This window comes from Cryptomeria japonica, unplaced genomic scaffold (genome assembly GCF_030272615.1).
Source record: "Cryptomeria japonica unplaced genomic scaffold, Sugi_1.0 HiC_scaffold_227, whole genome shotgun sequence".
Lineage (NCBI taxonomy): Eukaryota > Viridiplantae > Streptophyta > Pinopsida > Cupressales > Cupressaceae > Cryptomeria > Cryptomeria japonica.
In genome coordinates, this window is record NW_026729049.1 from 96,002 (window position 1) to 114,922 (window position 18,921).

Below are 18,921 nucleotides of genomic sequence, written 5' to 3' on the forward strand. Positions count from 1 at the left end.
ATCCGAGATAATTGATAGCCGTTAGTTGACTTGGGGTGAAGGGTGTGCATTCATCTCATCAATCTCCACTGCAGAATTAAGATGAGTGGCATATAAACTGATTGTCAAATATTTGAAAAAGAAATCACGCTAGCTGTTAATGAAATGGAGAGAAACCCAAAGATCATATGTGAGCACACTTTGTAACTCCGATAAAACAAAACAGAACAATGGATCTGGGCACTCCTCGACTCTCAGTTATATCTTCCTAGCGCCCCCAACATCTTGTTACTTCTTTTAGCAGTGTTTTGTATTTCGTTCAACCGTTTAACGGCAAAATTCTTTCAAGTGTATAATAGAAATTTTCGATAACATTTGCTTTAACAACTAACGTAAAACCGTATGCGGGTTTAGGAAGATGTCAATTATATACTCTATAAACAAAATTTAAGTTTTAAATTTACCTATCGACGCATCCATTGATCATTTATGCCTTTTGGCGTTTCAAATACTAGTAAGAACTCTTTAAATACGGACCCTCTAAGACTGATCATCGCAATGTATTAAATCATATCACTTTTATATTTTGTATTACCTTTGCTGAATTTTCTATCCTCTTAGTTTTATTTAGTTTTTTTTCCCTAATTTCGGTGTCAATGGAAGGCAAGGTGATTTTAAGCAGTTCCGACGGTCAAGTATTCGAAGTAGATATGAAAGTGGCCATGATATCGCAAACCTTAAGTAATATGTTAAAGGATACAGAGGATACAGGTAGTGAGACAGCTCCCATCAAATTGGCAAATGTTTCCAGTAGAATTTTTAATCTTATTATCGAATACGGCAAATACCATGTTGAAGCCCAAAAGTCGGATACAAGCGAACCAACTGCGGATTTGAAGAAACGGGTTAGGGAGTTGGTAGCTGATGATAAAGACACTCTCTTCCAGTTGATGATCGTATGTTTCATTGTTTTACTGGTTCTCATGAAAAACAAAAAGCATTGCTATCTTAAACCTTAGCTGCGTTATTTGCTGCTTTTTTCTCCTCACATGATTTATTCAAAAATTGTTCTGTGCAGGCAGCAAATTTCCTTCACATTCAGAGTCTTCTTGATTTATCATACCAGATTGTGGCTGAGGACATTGCAGCATGTAAAGACCAACAAATGATTCGCCAAAAATATAACATAGAAAATGACTATAGTCCTGAAGAGGAGGAAGAGGTTTTAAAGCTGCATAATATATTTGAATGATAGTTTCGAGTTTGATACACTTTTTTGAGTTTTCAAATTTTGGAATTTGAATCATATATTTAGTATGAAAACCAACTAAAATGATTCTTGATTTTGAACCGGAATATAATACAAATCTTATAGTATTTATCCGTTTTATTAATATTATTTATCATTTTTTTATATTTTATATTTCAAAATATTTGTCAGTCATGTGTTTATATATTCATTTTTGTAAAATATGTCAGGCATAAATAAACTACGTTCAAAAGCTAGAAATATTATAAAAAATATTGATGAAATTCAAAAATATTTCATTTTAAAAAGAAATAATTTGTATTGGTATTTGTTTAGTTTGATTGTTATATTTGCACATGTGTAAATCTTAATAGTTTTTTTCGACACGCATATGCACTCGGAATTCTACTTATAATAATAGAGAAGCTATTTTTAGTTCACAAAATATTTTGGTATTGGTGATAGATTTGGATGGTATTAGATGTGCATTAGCTTTAGTCTTGGGATTTGGCATCAATAGTTCTAATGCTACTACTTATTTTCCATCTACTTCTAAACCCTCCTAAAATTTTAATGCACCTTTTCGATCTAAACTCGCTTCTAGAATTAATTTTAATGTCACAAGCAAAGTCTAAGGTCCTCATGCTTCATGAATAACCTCATACTTTAACTCAATAAATAAACATCTCGTTACAAATGAATTGCTTATTTCCATGTGTCTTGCCATTTTTGTGTGAGCCCTACAGTTGATTTTTCAATCTGAGGAGGTTGTTCATTCATCATTAGACTAAAATGTATTCTTGCATGGTTTCTGCCACTTGCAAGAACCAAGCATTGTGATATTTAGTTTCATTTGAACCAACCATTGATCTTCAACATCATGATCTTATCATGTTGATAGTGTACATCGGCACTAAAATTGTGAGGTCTTTTTATATGGAATTGCATCTTCCTTCATCTGGTGATGTCTTGTATTTCATAGGACCATCTCTATTCCATCATTTTCTCATTATCTCTTATTAACGCATACTATTTTGTATACATAACGAACTTCACCTTTTGCAGAAATCAACCATATTATCATTCCTTAGACAAATTGTACACATTTTTCTTGAGATTATTTAAAATCTTATCTGTTATGTGCATCTTATTGATATCCCCGTCATGACCTTTTGATCATGAAATCTCATAGATCCATCCTAGCAAATCTAAAGGTGATAAAATAACCTAAAATATTATTAAAATTTGACACCACGCATTGTACAGTCCAATTATTGCCATGTCACTTGTACTTTGAGTTGGTGATTGCATCAACCCCATACAAATGCAATAAAGCATGATCATGGAGATTATTCTGTGCTAATTAATAATCATTATACAATGATGCTACTCGAACTATTTGAAACTAGTGACATCCCCTAGGATTAGGCAAACCATTAATGTTAATGTTATTTGATGAATCTTTTTCCTCTAGCCATATTATAAGCTCGTCCTTTTTATATTGTGCCTGCATGGCCTAATATCAGTACCCTCAAAATTATGACAATTTATTCTTTTATCAAGATATATTGCTCTAGGGCTATCATGAATTACAATAATATTATTAAATTTGATGGCTATAATACTTACAATGTTTTCTCTCATGTTTCCTTCCTCTACTTGATAGTATATGATATTGCATCTAAATAATTTTATTGGGAACATAAAAACAAAGGAGAGCTAAAGACTAACAAGTTCCACCCTTAAGATTTGTGAGATCATGCTTGAAGCAACCAAGACTAAAGAGACCACAAGATAGCACAATGATGAGAGAGATAAAACATGACAAGAATAAACTGTATTCCTATCAAGATGCAAACGAGATCAACTAGATCGTCATTACATATAATGTGAATGAGCCTACTTATAAAGGCAAGGCTAAGAGACAAGAGATCACACGATGATGACATGTTGCTCAATGAGATGCAAGGGTAGGTAGGGGTAGGTAGGAGAAACAAAAAATTATTCCACATGAGGTGTATCACCCACCGAAGGTGGAATGTAACAGCAAGATCATGCCATAAAAGGTGGAAATTCTCTTGCATACACACTCCCAATGTAGCACATCTCCCAAAGTGTCTCATATACAAACTACAATGTTATGCATGTACCTAAGTAGACTTAAGTAAAGTGTAATTATATCCAAGATGAAAAATTACACCAACACCACCCCTTAAGTGCAACTTATTGGAATGCACTTAAGTCTACAAGGCAATTAAGCAATGGAAGATGGGTCACGGCTACATGGTCATGTTACGTACCCATATACAAATGCAAATGCATGCAAACCAATGCAATCTCTCAGAAAGAAGAGAAAGAGGGAAAAACCCAATGGGAAAAAACCCTCCCCCAAAAGAGAGATGAAAACTACATAAGAGAACTCTCATAGAAGTATGTGAAGGACCAAACCCCATGTGAGGAAAAATTCCCCCCCATATGAGAGAAGAAGAGAAGCTAGGTAGCCCCCCCTAAATGTAGAATCTGCACCAATGGTAGAAGCTCGCAAATGAATGAAGAAACTTCTCCATGAACGTCGAACAACATTCCTCCCCTTGGGAAGAAACAAAACCGGAGGTGTATCCATGAAGTCTACCCCCTTTAATTTAATATATCAATTTTTTTATTTTTAAAATTTATTTTTAATTTTTAATAAAAACTTTTACAATCAACCCCTCATTTTTAAAAAAAAAAATATTTTCTCGATAAAAATGAATAATAAAATTTGCAAAAAAAATATTGTTTTTTTAATATTTTTAACAAATCGTACCATACAGCCTAATAGGCTGATTTTTTCCTCCACCCCCGAAAATCAATTTTCACCCAATATAGGTGAATTTTAGAGTCAAAATTCATGCAAATGGCCACCCGGACACAATGACGAGGTCGGATTTGGTTTACGACGCCTCTAAAAGAAGATGCTCCTCAGATCTGCCTCTTGACCTCCTTAAAAATCTCTCCAAAGGCGATACAAAGGTGCTCCAACCGCTCTGATACCATGTGAGATTACGCTTGAAGCAACCAAGATCAAAGAGACCACAAGATAGCACAATGACGAGAGAGATAACATGTGACAAGAATAAATTGTATTCCTATCAAGATGCAAAAGAGATCAACTAGATCATCATTACAGACAATGTAGATGAGCCTTCTTATAAAGGCAAGGCTAAGAGACAACAGAGCACACAATGATGACATGTGGCTCAATGCGATCCAAGGGTAGGTACGGATAGGTAGGAGAAATAAAAAAATATTCCACATGAGGTGGATCACCCACCGAAGGTGGAATGTAACAACAAGATCGCACCATAAAAGGTGGAAATTCTCCTACATACACACTCTCGATGTAACACGTCTCCCTAAGTGTCTCATATGCAACCTACAATGTTATGCATGTACCTAAGTAAACTTAAGTAAAGTGTAATTATATCCATGATGGATAATTACACCCACAAGATTAAATACTGATTAGCATAACAAGTCTAAATGATATCCTAATTTAATTATGAAATTAAAATATTAATATTTCTTCATATTTATGATAATCTCGTGTTCATTTGATGTAGCTAATTGTTTTGTAACATTAAATATTTTGTTGGATAAAAACTTTCTTTCTCTTACTTTGATCATGATAGGAGGTATTTTATACTAGCATAATATCTAGATAATTAATGAAATAAATCACATTTTAATGATTAAGATTTTCGTACGAGATGACCATGCAATAACATTTCTATACACATTATAAACATTGTTATAATGTTTTAGATGATGGTTATATCAAGTCATCATGTTTTTAAATCTATACAAGTTAAATTTGAAAAAAACATTTTAACATTTAATTTACTAACCAATCAAAAGTAAAGTATTATGTCACATTTATCGTTAGAGGAGTGAAAAAAAAGCTATCATTATCTACCACACATGTAGTTTCAATAGTTTCTATAAAATAAAAGTTCTATAGAATTGACATTGAATTGCTTTGAGAAATATATTTAATAAAAGTTAATAAACAATCAAACCAGAAATATTTATGAAATAGACTAACCATCCCTTTTTGATACCAACAACATGTATTGTATAAGAAAACCAACAACTATTCAATTATACATACAAGAGGTGTACTCCACTATCTACTACAATTCATCTAATGATACCTTTAGCTCTAACCTAGTATTTATCGTTCAAGCTGTGCTCTTGTAAAACAAGCACTCACGTTTTATAGAGTAAATATTCTAACTCAATTCTTTCTCGTTTTATGTATATTTTTATTTGAATTTTCTTTGTCAATAGTATTATAATTCCATTAATTCAAGAAAAGAAAATTATTTTATTATACTACCATTTTCTATTGTTTTTATTATTAGATTGTTTTAGAAGACTTGCTAAGTATAGCTGGCAAAAATTCTCTTTATCTCTCCTCCAATAAATAATAATAGAATTTTTTACATACATTATCTTTATCAACTCATTGTGTAACATTACCAGCACTTTCAACTTATAGACCCACATAGTACATTTGTCATAGAACACAAGTACCCATTTACTCATCTCTCTCACTCGTGACAGATAACAAAGCTTCCCACTTCTTTCTCTAAAATAGAGAAGAGATCACAGTCTTTCAAATTACAGGGAATGCTTTAGTATGGTAATCATAAACAAGCAGTCATTAACCAATTAACTCAAACATTAAAACCTTGATTTTAGAGTACTTCTATTTACATACAAATATTTAGGAATGTAAAACCTTTTGAACATATTTGTTAACTTTTTCCATCCAGATCAATCAATCCATCCATCTAGTTCTAGTAGTGCTACTTAACCATTCAATATTACACTTGTTGCACTTCCACTTTATAGAGTCCCCATTTGTCGCAGGTTTTCCTCGTACCTTAGATGCAAATGGTTTTAAGGGTGATTCTGGATCAAAGGGACCCTTGGCCAATCTTTTCAAGATTTCAGAAGGGCGTTTGAAATTTCCACGCCCAACAGAACTTGTTCCATTTTTACTTGCCCCAACTTCTTCTCTGTTAGGTTCATTAGATGATTCATAGACAGCCTCATCATCCTCACTCAAGGTGTTAGAGCTCATTTTCATAGTGATAATGATGCTGCAACAAACAATGTTAAAAACAAAAACTCTAAAAATTTTCATGCAAACATTTTTTTTTTTTAAATATTACAACTGTTAGTAAATTTTTAATTTTTGTTTGTTTGAAGTTGAATATTAATAATCAGCTTCATTCTTAATGATGTTTATTATTAATATTCAACTTCAAGCAAACAAATTTTTTTCAGTTTCGAAGTTATTTTTTCCAAAATTATTTGTTTCTAATGGCTGCAATTTGGTTCTTGAATCAAAAACTATGACCTATTAACAATTTTTTTTTAACGAATTTAGAATGGAAAATGCCTACCTTCAATCTTGCAGAAAGAATGAAGAAGGTTCATCTAATCCTCTTCCAAGCTTGTTGATCCAACTTGCAATCCACCTTCTTGGTTTCCAAGCTAGAGAAAATCAGATGTTTTAAATTTTTTTGTGGTTGCAAAAGACTGAAATGAGACTAAATGTCTCTTTCATGAGATTTCTACCATTTTAGGGTTATGTTTACCAAGGCATTGTTATGTTTTATTATTTTTTAAAATCTTTATTTTATTATCGCCATGAGAGACACTTGGGTGTTTCTTTCCCTGTTGAGGGACGTCTAGGCATCCAAGAGATGTCCAAGTATCTCTTATGAGAGAGACGTCTCTCTCGCACTCTTGGATGGAAGAAACGTCTCTTCTCTGCCTGAGAGACGTGGCAAAGGTGGAGGAGCGGCGGAGAGACATTTTGGATGCATCTCCCTGTGGAACACTACACAAGGATGTGTCCCTATGGAACACTACACAAGACCTTTTTCTCATGTAAGGACAAAATTCGGGCGATGTTACAAATTGGATCACGAGATGGATCGATTTAATAAATTTTTGAAGAGGTCCTAATACGTCCACCATGAATAACAGATATGGGGTATATTGACATTAAGTGAAAATTGCGGCCTAGGGCATATATAAGCTATAAGTAGGTGGTGTTGCAGTTGAGAGCGTAGAGGTTGGGTATCTAGATAATTTAAAAAGTTGACGTAATTCTTCACCAACGAAATTTTCAAGTTAATACTTGAGAGAAGTTTGTTACCATCCAAACTCTCACCACAAGCTCCTGATAGTCTCTGCACTAGCCATCTATTTTACCACCCAAACTCTCACATTTTGAAAGGTCCGACCTAGACAATTGAAGTCATTAAAAAGTTTAACTAAATTAAAGCATTTGATAGGATTATCATTTCCAACCAACTAAGCTTACCAAAACTATCTCGAAGTTTGCATAAACTATGGCACTCATACAGCAGTAAAATTTTTAAATGCTCCAAGGCAGTATACCTCTAGTTTATCTAATCTTGATAAGTCATTTCTAGAGTACTAAGTGTCCCAATACCAAGACTTAGGCTTGACAAGATCTTGCAATGGCAGTGTGATATTTTTCTCAACTCAAAACCATAATTAATGTCATTACATAGCTCTTATTAGGTTATGGATCCATCTATGTGATGAAAGAGCATAGCTTGCTTGCGACTAATTTAAATCTAAACACAAGTAGGAAAAATGGTGTGAAGCTATTACTGGTGGTTATGTTGGATAACACCCTTAAAATGTCATAGACATAATAAGAATTAATTGATGGAAGCTAGTGGAGGATTTTCTTGGCATAGAGTAGTGGCAAGTTGGAATATTTATTGGTGGTGGTAAGATCCTACTGGTTAGTGATGACAGTTAAGAGAAAAAAAGTTGATGGTTGAGCCTAATGATGACATCCCATAATATGATTCCTCCATTCTGTATAAAGAAGGATTGAGGCATTCAATGAGGAGAAAGTGGTGGGATGGAAAGTAAGGAAGAGGATGGAATTTATTAGGGGCATCAAATGTGATAGAAAGAAAAAGGAATGTGTATCCAGAAAAATAGGAAAATGAAAAGATATAAGGAAGTTTTGAAGAAGAGAATGTGTGGAAAGTTTTGTTTTTGGTTTGGTGATCTCTGGTTGAGATTATTCTTAAGATTTATTTGGTGTTGGATGATGAAAATTAAGGTCTTTGTGTGTTGATTCTTGGTCAGAGTTGCTCTAGAGTTGCTTTTGTTTGGTGCTAGTAGTTAGTTGTTCACTAGGCACTACCTTCTAGCAGATAGCTTTGTTGTGTTGTTACTGTTTATTGCCTACGTAAGCCTTGTTGTTGAGTCGTCATCTCTAGCGTTAATCAGTGCTAGATTTTTATTTTGTCGTATGTGTTATTGGGAGGATATGTCTGTATATGATTAGAATTTTGTCATGTTCTTTGTGACTGAAAAGAGAGAACACCATGATAGAAAATCTATCAAGCTTTATTGTCATGTAAACTATGTAGTGCAGAAGATTTGTATTGATTCAAATTCTCTAAGATGTTTAGTCTATTATCACCATTGATTGGATTAGAATGTGTTTCTTCAACAGTAATTGAGGTGTTAAAATATTTTAAGGCTACCTAGATTGGCTACCCATTTTAGGTACCCATTCCATGAATGTATCAATACGTGAGCTCCCCAAACCTAGTGGGAAGCATCTTTGCACCAGAATAATTGTATAATAAAATACTTCTGATCTTTGCATGTCTACAAATTTCTTCTGGCAGTTTTCTGAAACTTGAACACCCATCAAAATATGTACAGGAATTTCACACAGACATCAAGCCTCCAAGGCTATAGGGAAGACATGTCAAACTCATACATCCCTCTAGTTGTGAAGAAGTTAAATAGAATGAGTTTCCCAATGTATCAGTGAGATAAATAAGATTGGAAAACAGGATATGTGCAATTGTTGTAATGAGGTAAGTTTTTCTAATTCACAAGGGAGCTCTTGCAAACCCCCATAATTATCAAAATCGGTCGGAATTATGGAGGCCGACGTGACCGGTCCCTTCAACCCCATATAAAATAATGTTTTTTTTCTAATAAAAAATCAATTTCAATCAAGTGCAACAATAATAAAAGTGATTTTTGAATAAAATCATTTTTTTTCTCAAATAAAGTGGCATTTTGGAGTGAGGAGGAATATTATAAAGGGGTGAATATTTTTGATTTTATAAAGAGGTGAAGATTCTTGATTTTCTAGGAAATTAAATATTTTTAAGATTTATTTAAACTTTATTTTATTACTCATTAATTGCACTTTAATCATTTATTTTCAATTATGTTATTTTAAATTATTTTTTCAATTATGTTTAAATATACAAATATTTGAATTTTTTTTTTAAACTATTTAGATTTTTTAGATATAATTAAACTTTATTTTACTAATCATTAATTGTGGATTCAATCATTTATTTTCAAGTATATTATATTACACTTTATTTTTTTTATTTTTTTATATTAAACATTAATTGTGGATTCAATCATTTATTTTCAAGTATATTATATTACACTTTATTTTTTTTATTTTTTTATATTAAACATTAATTGTAGATTCAATCATGTGTATCTTATCTTGAATCTTTTATTTATGTGTGCATGGATTCCATATGTTTTTATTTATATATGTATGCATTTATCCATTTTTATTTATGTGTATGGATTCATTTATATGTGTTCATATATATGCATAGATTCAATCTTATTTACATACTTAAAAGAACTAAATAGTGAATTTGTAAAATATATATTGAACACTAATGAAATTGAGCATATTCTACACTATTTATTACTTAATTTTTTTTTTTAAAAACTAATACTTGGCTCAAGTTCTCTATATATTATCTACTAGATTTCAAGCAATCAATGTTATTAAATCACGTTCATATGTACATTACGTAGTCAAATGTACAATCCAACTAGACTTAATTTCTTACTCTTTATCTTATGTTTGGTAGAAACTAGGTCTTATTTCTTCAACATTATTTTTTTATTTTCTAAATTTTAAAAAGTGGAGTTCAAGTAAAATGATCTAAATGGATGAAATTTACACATGTTTCATTTATTCAATGTATAAAGTTTAAGAATTCAAAATTAAATACATTTCATTAATTATATTTTGTTTGTTAAGAACAAGGAAAAGTAACTATATAACTTTTTTAACTTTCATATTTTACAAATGAAGTCTATTTATATATTTAACTCTAACATTGTTCTGCTAAGTATATATATGTATATAGATAACATCTAGAATTTAAAATAACTTGAAAGGTGTGCGCAAATATGTTTTTTTCTTATATATGGTACATTTGCATGTTTGTGTTCTTAGGTTCAAAGCACGAAATTTTGAAGATATGAATAATTTTTTCAATGGGGAATAAGAGGACAAAATCAAGGTTGTATGATCGTAAAAGGAATGATAAGATGAAAGGTCATACAAAACATAGTCAACAATAATCCATTGATGTTCAAGATCAACATGATGATGTTCAAGAAACATCTACTCAGGTACGAGATGAAATTGGTACAGCCTCAAGTCCGAAAAAAATTTCTGGTATGGAAAATTTGATGGAAATAGATGAAGATAGTCTTTTCAATAAAACATTACAAGAAACTAGAGGAATGATCCACATGCTTTTATCAATTATTCTATGGTCAAGAGAGTCTCACTTGACATGAAGAAAATACCACTCAAATAAAAGAAGCTATGAAGAACATGTGGAAGTACGTGAATTCCTCACTAATATTGATAGGTATCTCTCTCACGTTTTTTGGCAGCGAACTTTGATCACGTGTTCAACTAAGTATGATATTGGTTTTATTTTCTAATTTGACTATCTATGTGGTTTCAGAACCACTAGTTTAAATGATATATTATGGAGGAGCGTTGGTTTATATGATATATGCCAAGATGATGCAGGAGCATCGACTAAGGCAGAGAAACAATGAGCCCATAGTATTTGCAGGTAACCCATACAAACCATTTCATGGGCATTATAGGTCCTTAGAGATACTCTTTATAAATTCTATTGAATTCACCAAGTTAATGTATGGACAAGCATATCGTTTCCATAGCCTTGGCAGTGATGAATACAATCCAAGAGACGAGAATCTCAGAAATCAATCAAGACCTCATAATAGATAAAATTATATCTATTAGGGATATCTTATGTATGTATGTTTATGTATGTATGTATGTATGTGTATGTATTTTTATGAATGAGTATGTGTATGTCCTACGATGTACATATAATTATTTTATGTGTATGTATGTATGTATGTATGTAGGTAGGTAGGTAGGTATGTATGTATGTGTATGTATGTATGTAGGTAGGTAGGTATGTATGTATGTGTATGTATGTGTATGTATGTATGTATGTAGGTAGGTATGTATGTATGTGTGTATGTATGTATGTGTGTGTATGTATGTATGTAGGTATGTATGTATGTGTATGTATGTGTATGTATGTGTATGTTTGTGTATGTATATGTATGTATGTATGTATGTATTTATTTTCTAATTTTCTAAACTAGTATGATACAATAAATACAAAAAGCTAATTTGCTATCAAAAAACTAATTTTGTATCAAAAACTATTTTTTTTTTAAACATAAATTAATATGATACAATAAATACATTTTTTTTTTAAAATTAAAATGGACTTACCACTAAAACACTTTCGACAAGATCATTGCTGTTCTTCTCACCCTCCCACTTAACTCCAAGCCACTCAATGCAAAATCAGGGGCTTCGGCAGATTTTCGAGTTTATATAGCGTTGCCACGCGAGTGCTACATTGCTGCCAAATCAGTCCAACTGGAACAAGTACTGTTAGCCTGAAGTGCGACACAGATCCCTACGATCACCCTTATGCAAATATCTCTTTCTTCTTTGTTAATAATGCATCCCTCAAAAGGATCCCTTTAAATTTGTTGCTAGATACTCTTTCCAATTATCGTTTCCTTGCTTAAAGAAATGAAGCATATTTGGAACTCTTTCTCCCTAGCTTCAAATGCATGCATTATCGATTAGTGGGTATCTTCTTGGTGTTAAGATGGGTTTTGTTGCTTCTATCTACCTTAAGACATCAACATAGGGGGTGGGGTATATATGCGAACTCTTGGTTTCATTCTTGACTATCGATTATCATTATGGGATTGTTGCATACTCATGTTTCATCCCTATTTTATCCATCATTTATGGGATTATTGCATCCTCATGCTTAACCCTCATTACATTTATCAACATGGGATTGTTGCATCCTCATGTTTCACCCCCGTTTTATACATCATTTGTCTTATATGGGGTGTTCATTATTGAAACCAAACAAAATAAAGTCTTACACGAATGCTTCATCCCTGAAACCAGACATGCATAACATAACATGCATTTTCTAGTGTTGGATCATGGTTTCTTATTCTTTTAATTGGTGTACGTCCTTGTTCTTTCTATAAGTCAACTTGTGCTCTTGTAATAAAATTTTAAGAATGATATTAGTGGTTGACACATTTTTATTATCGACGTCTCATCAACTAGGTGACTTGAATTTTTTTATTTAGTACTAACGTTGTATACTCTTGAGTATACTTGAAGGTTGCTTGCATGGATTGATAGGATCCTACTCTTGGGGGCTTGATCATCCATCGGTATTATCCTATCCCTAGTTTGTCTTGGTCTCAAATGCTCCATCTCCCATCTTTCTCCTTTACCAAGAGTATGACCATAACATCATACTCCGATAAAATGGAGGCTAATGTAGCATCGTAAGTTGTGTATCCTTAATTAGGGTTGCACAATTTCATGCTTGGATTACCACCCACCTTAGTGTCTTGTATTTTGCATTTTAAAAGTTCCTTTAGGAGTTAAACTTAGTAATTTAATTACATCTAAAATCCTCTCTCATCATTCCACACATTATAAAATTGGGCCCTTAACCCTAAGTGTGGCCCCTTTTATTTTATCTTTTTTAATCAATTAATCATTAAGCCATAATAAAGTCCTTTTTTGACCTTGAAGGCTCAATTTCGCCTATATAAAAACCTTGGATTGACGCACCAAGATGGATTTGACTTTTTAATCATGGTACCTTGCATCCCTAAAAAATTCAAAAAAGTCATTCGGAAAATGGTGATTCACCCTGGTCCTGACTTTTTCTCCCTGAATTTTAGGATCATGTTTTGGTGGTATTATGATGTTTAAATCTTTCTTTGTGTGAAAATATATCAATTCTAACTCGGCCTAAAGTTGATTTCAATTATGATATCCCTATATAAGGCATCTCTCTCAATTCATTTTTCTACAACTACAATTTTATGCAAACACTACCATCAATTCAAGAGTAGATCTGATTCAAGGAGAAACAAGCTACATCAAGGCATCTTAAAATTATATTTCAATTATGATTTCATGATAGATTTTGTGTGTTTTATCATGTTATTACATCAACACGTGAAACACTTATCATAAGAGCATTGCATCACCTATTGTAGGTGGTAGATTCGGGAGTCGTGCAAGTGGAAAAGGACAAAGGAGACTGAGACAAAGTGAATTGCCTTTTGCAAAAATTCTGGAGACACCTCAAGACCAGGGTGCCCACCGCCCTTGTCCCAATAATTTCTCCCAAACTTTCAGGTACATCCTCTAATCCTCTTCTCTTTCTCAAATCTTTGTTTACAACTTTGTTTTATTTTTGCAACAATCCATTTTCATCATTTCATTTTAATTTCTCATTGTTGGTTATAGATTTACTACTTGCAATTCAAAACATAGTTCAAACACAAGTTCAACTCAAGTAAAAGTGAAAATAGAACCTCAATCTACATTCATCCCTCTTCTTAATAGAATTGAGGTTGGATCTATTGAGTTGATCCTCCTTTTAATGCACTGAATAATTTTGCTAAATTGTGGTCTTACCCTACTTGGTGAAACCCTAGTTCCAAATTACACTATTACAGAAAGTATTACATAAATTAGGCTTACCTCAAAGTGTCTTATTTAAATATCAAGATGAAATAAAAATTGGTAGGATTTGGGACACCGAAAAGTTTAAATTTGGCCTTAATTTGATCATTCCTCAAAGTAGTGGATCGGATCATATGATATATCATAAATATATGACTACAGTTTGACACTAAAGGGGCCAAAAATATTGCTGGAAATAGGTATGAAGTGACACACTAAGGTAAGGACCCAAAAGGAGTGTGAAATTTTGAAGGGTTACAATTCACAACACTTTAGTTTGTTAGAATATTTTAGGACAATATATAAATATTATTTGTATAAGAGTTTATAGGTATGTGAATTGTTAGAACAACTAATATCCATAGGGAGTGGTTCCTAAAATTTAGGAGATTAAACTCACATATATATGTTTGCAATAAATCAAACGATATAAGAGATTTAAACAAAAAAATCTTATTTGTCTGCCAATCCCTACAAAATGGAGTTAATGAGATTAACAATATTAAAAAATTAAAGAAAATGTATATTCTTTAGTAATCTAACCCATAATAGAGGCAATACTGAAAATATGATAATAATATTATTGAGTTCAAGTAATGTTTTATAATAGTTAGAAATTAGGATCTTAGGATACTAATCATTATAAACAAAATCATAAAGTAAATGAAATAAGAAACATACATGAATAAATGTACACAATACAAAAGATATACATGGGGAAAACCATTTCAAGTAAAAAACCCCATAAAGCATCATTTAATTAAAACACTTACAAATATAGTCTATCATAAAATAGACATGAACCTGGGGATACTCCTCCAATACTTCCACATGGCCAATAGTACCTCTTGTGCATAGTGATACAACTCACCATAAAGCTCCAAATTTTTATACAACTCTCAAATGAGAGAGAACCTCCCTAAATATAGGATGATGGGTGGCCTCACTAGTCACGCCTTTCCAATAACCCCCACTCATAAATAATTAATAATCTAATAATTATTAGATTATAATTATTTCAAATGGGATATGCTCATAAAGCATATAATATATAAGGTTTTATAACCTTATATTAGAATATATAAATGTTATAAGGATGTGATCGATAATAACATTATGTTCTAACACTCCCCCTTAATGTTAATAGGGGATCACATGTCCATTTCCATAAAATAAAAAAAAGATTTACCCCAGTAATGTAGGACTTCTTTGATAGTGATAAACAAGGACACAAATATATGCCAACATGAAGATCATGCATTCCGAACTACATGAAAGTCATCTTGTCATAATTTATAATCCAGGTGTTTTAAAAATGATGCTATGAGGTCTTTAAAAATTATATTGGAGCCGCAGTCTCCTCAAATTAGCCTCTCCCTAGGTTCATTACATAGTGCCCATAGGACTTAATACAATGCTTTTACAAGTGGAAGATTTACAAGGAGAAGAATTTGCAAATGCACATAGGACTTCAACACAAATGTGCCTATAGGACTTACTAATGCCTACCTGCAGTAATTAAAACAAAAAAAGGGCTTACATGTGCCTATCTAGAGGCTTAAAGGACTTACTAATTTCTATATAGGTCATATTTCATACCTATTAGGACATATGCCTACCCGTAGGATTTAAAATCTAGGATTTAGCCACTAGGTGGTGTCATTGACATGCAAACTCCCCCTAAATGGCATCACCTAAGGCCAAGCATTATTTATATTTGGAGCATATAATGCCTAAAGGTCTTATGCCTCTTAGGTCTTAAATCTAGGATTTGGCCACTAGGTGGTGTCATGTACACTCCCCCTTAATGGCATCACCTAAAACCAATCACTGCACAGAGGATTTCAAAGTGATGGCTAAAATTCCAATTTATAGCATGTGCCCATGATCTTCAAAGTGTCTTTATTATAGAATGATTTCACTTGAGTGAGGCACCCATGATCTTCAAGGTGTCTTTATTATGAAATAATTTCACTTGAGTGGTGTGCCCATAATCTTCAAGGTGCCTTTGTTACAGAATAATTTCACTTGAGTGATGTGCCCATAATCTTTGAAGTTCAACTTGAACTTTAGAAATGATATTATTTGGAAAGAGTAAAATAACTTCGAGTAAGATGGTACTTTTACATGTATCCAAATGGAACTCTTCCATAAATCTTCAAGGTCATATTGATTCTTCAGGAGCTACACTCATATTTTTCCCATTTGATTCAAAGATTGATAGAAGATAATCTTCTTATTAAAGTATTGCATCATCCATTTAATAACACTTGCACCATATATTTTCAAGGCATAACCTCGCCATAAAAGAAACAATATAGTTAGTAACATAGTAGTCAATTAAATTTGATTTTTGGTGCAAAGAACATAATATTATGTGTTTGTTATTTGCCAAAGATCATATAATATTCCTCATAAATGTAAAATATAGTCCAATAATTTGTAGCAAGGAGATTAAAATATATTTCATGAGAATAACATGAATAATTAGGTTTTTTTGTTTGAAATACAACATATTCATGATACTACATATAGTAATGATCCCAAAAAAAATTAGGCAACGAGTGAGCTATCCTTTCTAGGTTTGCTCCCCAGACAGTTTATAAGGGCAATAACCACCCATTATAATGATCAATATAGTGTGTTTTATTTATTATATTATGATTAAAAAATGGATCAAATACAAAATAGAATAACAAATCTCTTTTATCTCCAAAAAGGATGTTAGTGAGAAATTTATCAATTTGAATTTACTTATGCATATTAACTAGCTTGTACATTTCATAAAAAAATATTATAAGACGTCTTTAATAAGGAAGTTGTGATGTATCAACACTTAAAATGAATGGTCTAGGAAAGTACAAGTCTACACCACCTCTTATAAAATTCTTAAGGAATGTATCACACATCACCCCTTTCAATAATATTGTAAACATTTACTCCAAAGAATGTGTTTGATGACAAAAAAAATTAATCTTACATTAATCATAGACAATGCAATTTTCTTACATTGAAAACTTTTAATGATAAGATTATTTACATATATGTGAAGTGTACAATTAAAATATATTTGACATTTAAGGTATAATGTGACACATAAAATCTTAACATTGTAGTATAAATTGGTGGAGATTAAGAGAAGCAAATTTAGTGTGGGATTGGAACCTTACCCAAGTCACCAAAAGTTTCTATATGAATGCTCTCTTGGATTTTCATAATATTATGAATTCAAGTATGTGGTTGGAATGTTCAAAATGACACACCCTACCAATCAATTTTTGCCAACTCTTTTGTAGGTCTATTTTTAATATATAGATAAGATTATAAGTGATCCGATAAAAATGTGTTTGCATTGACAAAGGATGGAGGATTAAGAAACCAGAGGAATGATCCACATTCTTTTATCAATTATTCTATGGTCAAGAGAGTCCCACTTGACATGAAGAAAATACCACTAAAAGAAAAGAAGCTATGAAGAACATGTGGAAGTACGTGAATTCCTCACTAGTATTGATAGGCATCTCTCTCACGTTTTTTGGCAGCGAACTTTGATCACATGTTCAACTAAGTATGATATTGGTTTTATTTTCTAATTCGACTATCTATGTGGTTTCAGAACCACTAGTTTAAATTATATATTATGGAGGAGCACTGGTTTATATCATATATGCCGAGATGATGGAGGAGCATCGACTAAGGCAGAGAAACAATGAGCCCATAGTATTTGCAGGTAACCCATACAAACCATTTCATGGGCATTATAGGTCATTAGAGATACTCTTTGTAAATTCTATTGAATTCACCAAGTTAATGTATGGACAAGCATATCGTCTCCATAGCCTTGGCAGTGATGAATACAATCCAAGAGACGAGAAGCTCTGAAATCAATCAAGACCTCATAATAGATAAAATCATATCTATTAGGTATATCAATTTAAACAACATTTACTTTGGTTTCTTGAGTTTGATAGAAAACATAAGAATGCGATCTCATAGTAAAGAATGCAAATGGTTGTATTAAGAGGCCTCAAGCTAGTGACGATCTAAATGGTTAAGTTCTTGAATAAGAAATTAGTCATTTTTGTTCCCATATCTGGTGAACATATAGACTTAGAACTAATAAATGAGATGAATATGGTGATCATATGAGTGAGAATAAATAAGGTTGTAAATGGTTCATAATATCGATGAGATAATAGTTGGGTCTGAGAAATGGTGGAAGATATCCGCTTTGTGTCTCAGTTCACAATGTCATCGTAGTTATTCCATTTGCAGTGTTGACCATTCAGAAGGGTGTGTTCTTTAACATTGAGAAATTGTGTATCATGGAACCCAAAAAGATATAGAATCTAGATACATTCCAAGCTCTGAGTAAAGAATAAGCTTTCTTTCAGAGAGGATATTTTACGTTTCACTGAAGATACATTCCATGAGCATAACATTGTAGTCAAAATGGTCGATATTCCACTCATTTATAGCTAAAGATAAAACTAATGAAAGCAAATGAGGAAAGGTCATGACTTTAAGATAGTTTACCTTATGTTTACAATTAAGCTCTTCGACTTTTATAAGACAACATAGGATGTTTTTGTTGAAGTGTGGGTCTTGGGATCTTCTAATAGTAGACAACAATTAAATCTAGTGACAATGGTAAAAAACATTAAGTCACAAGGCATAGCCATACCAAAAAAAAAGAACCATAGTGAATAGAGTT

At 32.1% G+C, this 18,921-nt stretch overlaps 1 protein-coding gene across 1 annotated transcript; it reads left to right on the plus strand.

Moving 5' to 3' along the window:
• The first annotated feature begins 635 nt into the window (after nucleotides 1-635).
• On the plus strand, nucleotides 636-1,231 carry LOC131054491 (SKP1-like protein 1B). Its single transcript, XM_057989021.2, has 2 exons — nucleotides 636-935; nucleotides 1,058-1,231. The coding sequence occupies exons 1-2, from the start codon at nucleotides 636-638 to the stop codon at nucleotides 1,229-1,231; spliced, it is 474 nt and encodes a 157-aa protein (XP_057845004.2).
• The last annotated feature ends 17,690 nt before the right edge of the window (nucleotides 1,232-18,921 follow it).

Excerpts from the sequence above, each read along its gene's own strand:
- LOC131054491 (XM_057989021.2), top strand. The coding sequence starts at position 636 with ATGGAAGGCAAGGTGATTTTAAGCAGTTCCGACGGTCAAGTATTCGAA. Across the intron at positions 936-1,057 it reads CTCTCTTCCAGTTGATGATC|GCAGCAAATTTCCTTCACAT; the intron begins GTATGTTTCATT and ends TGTTCTGTGCAG.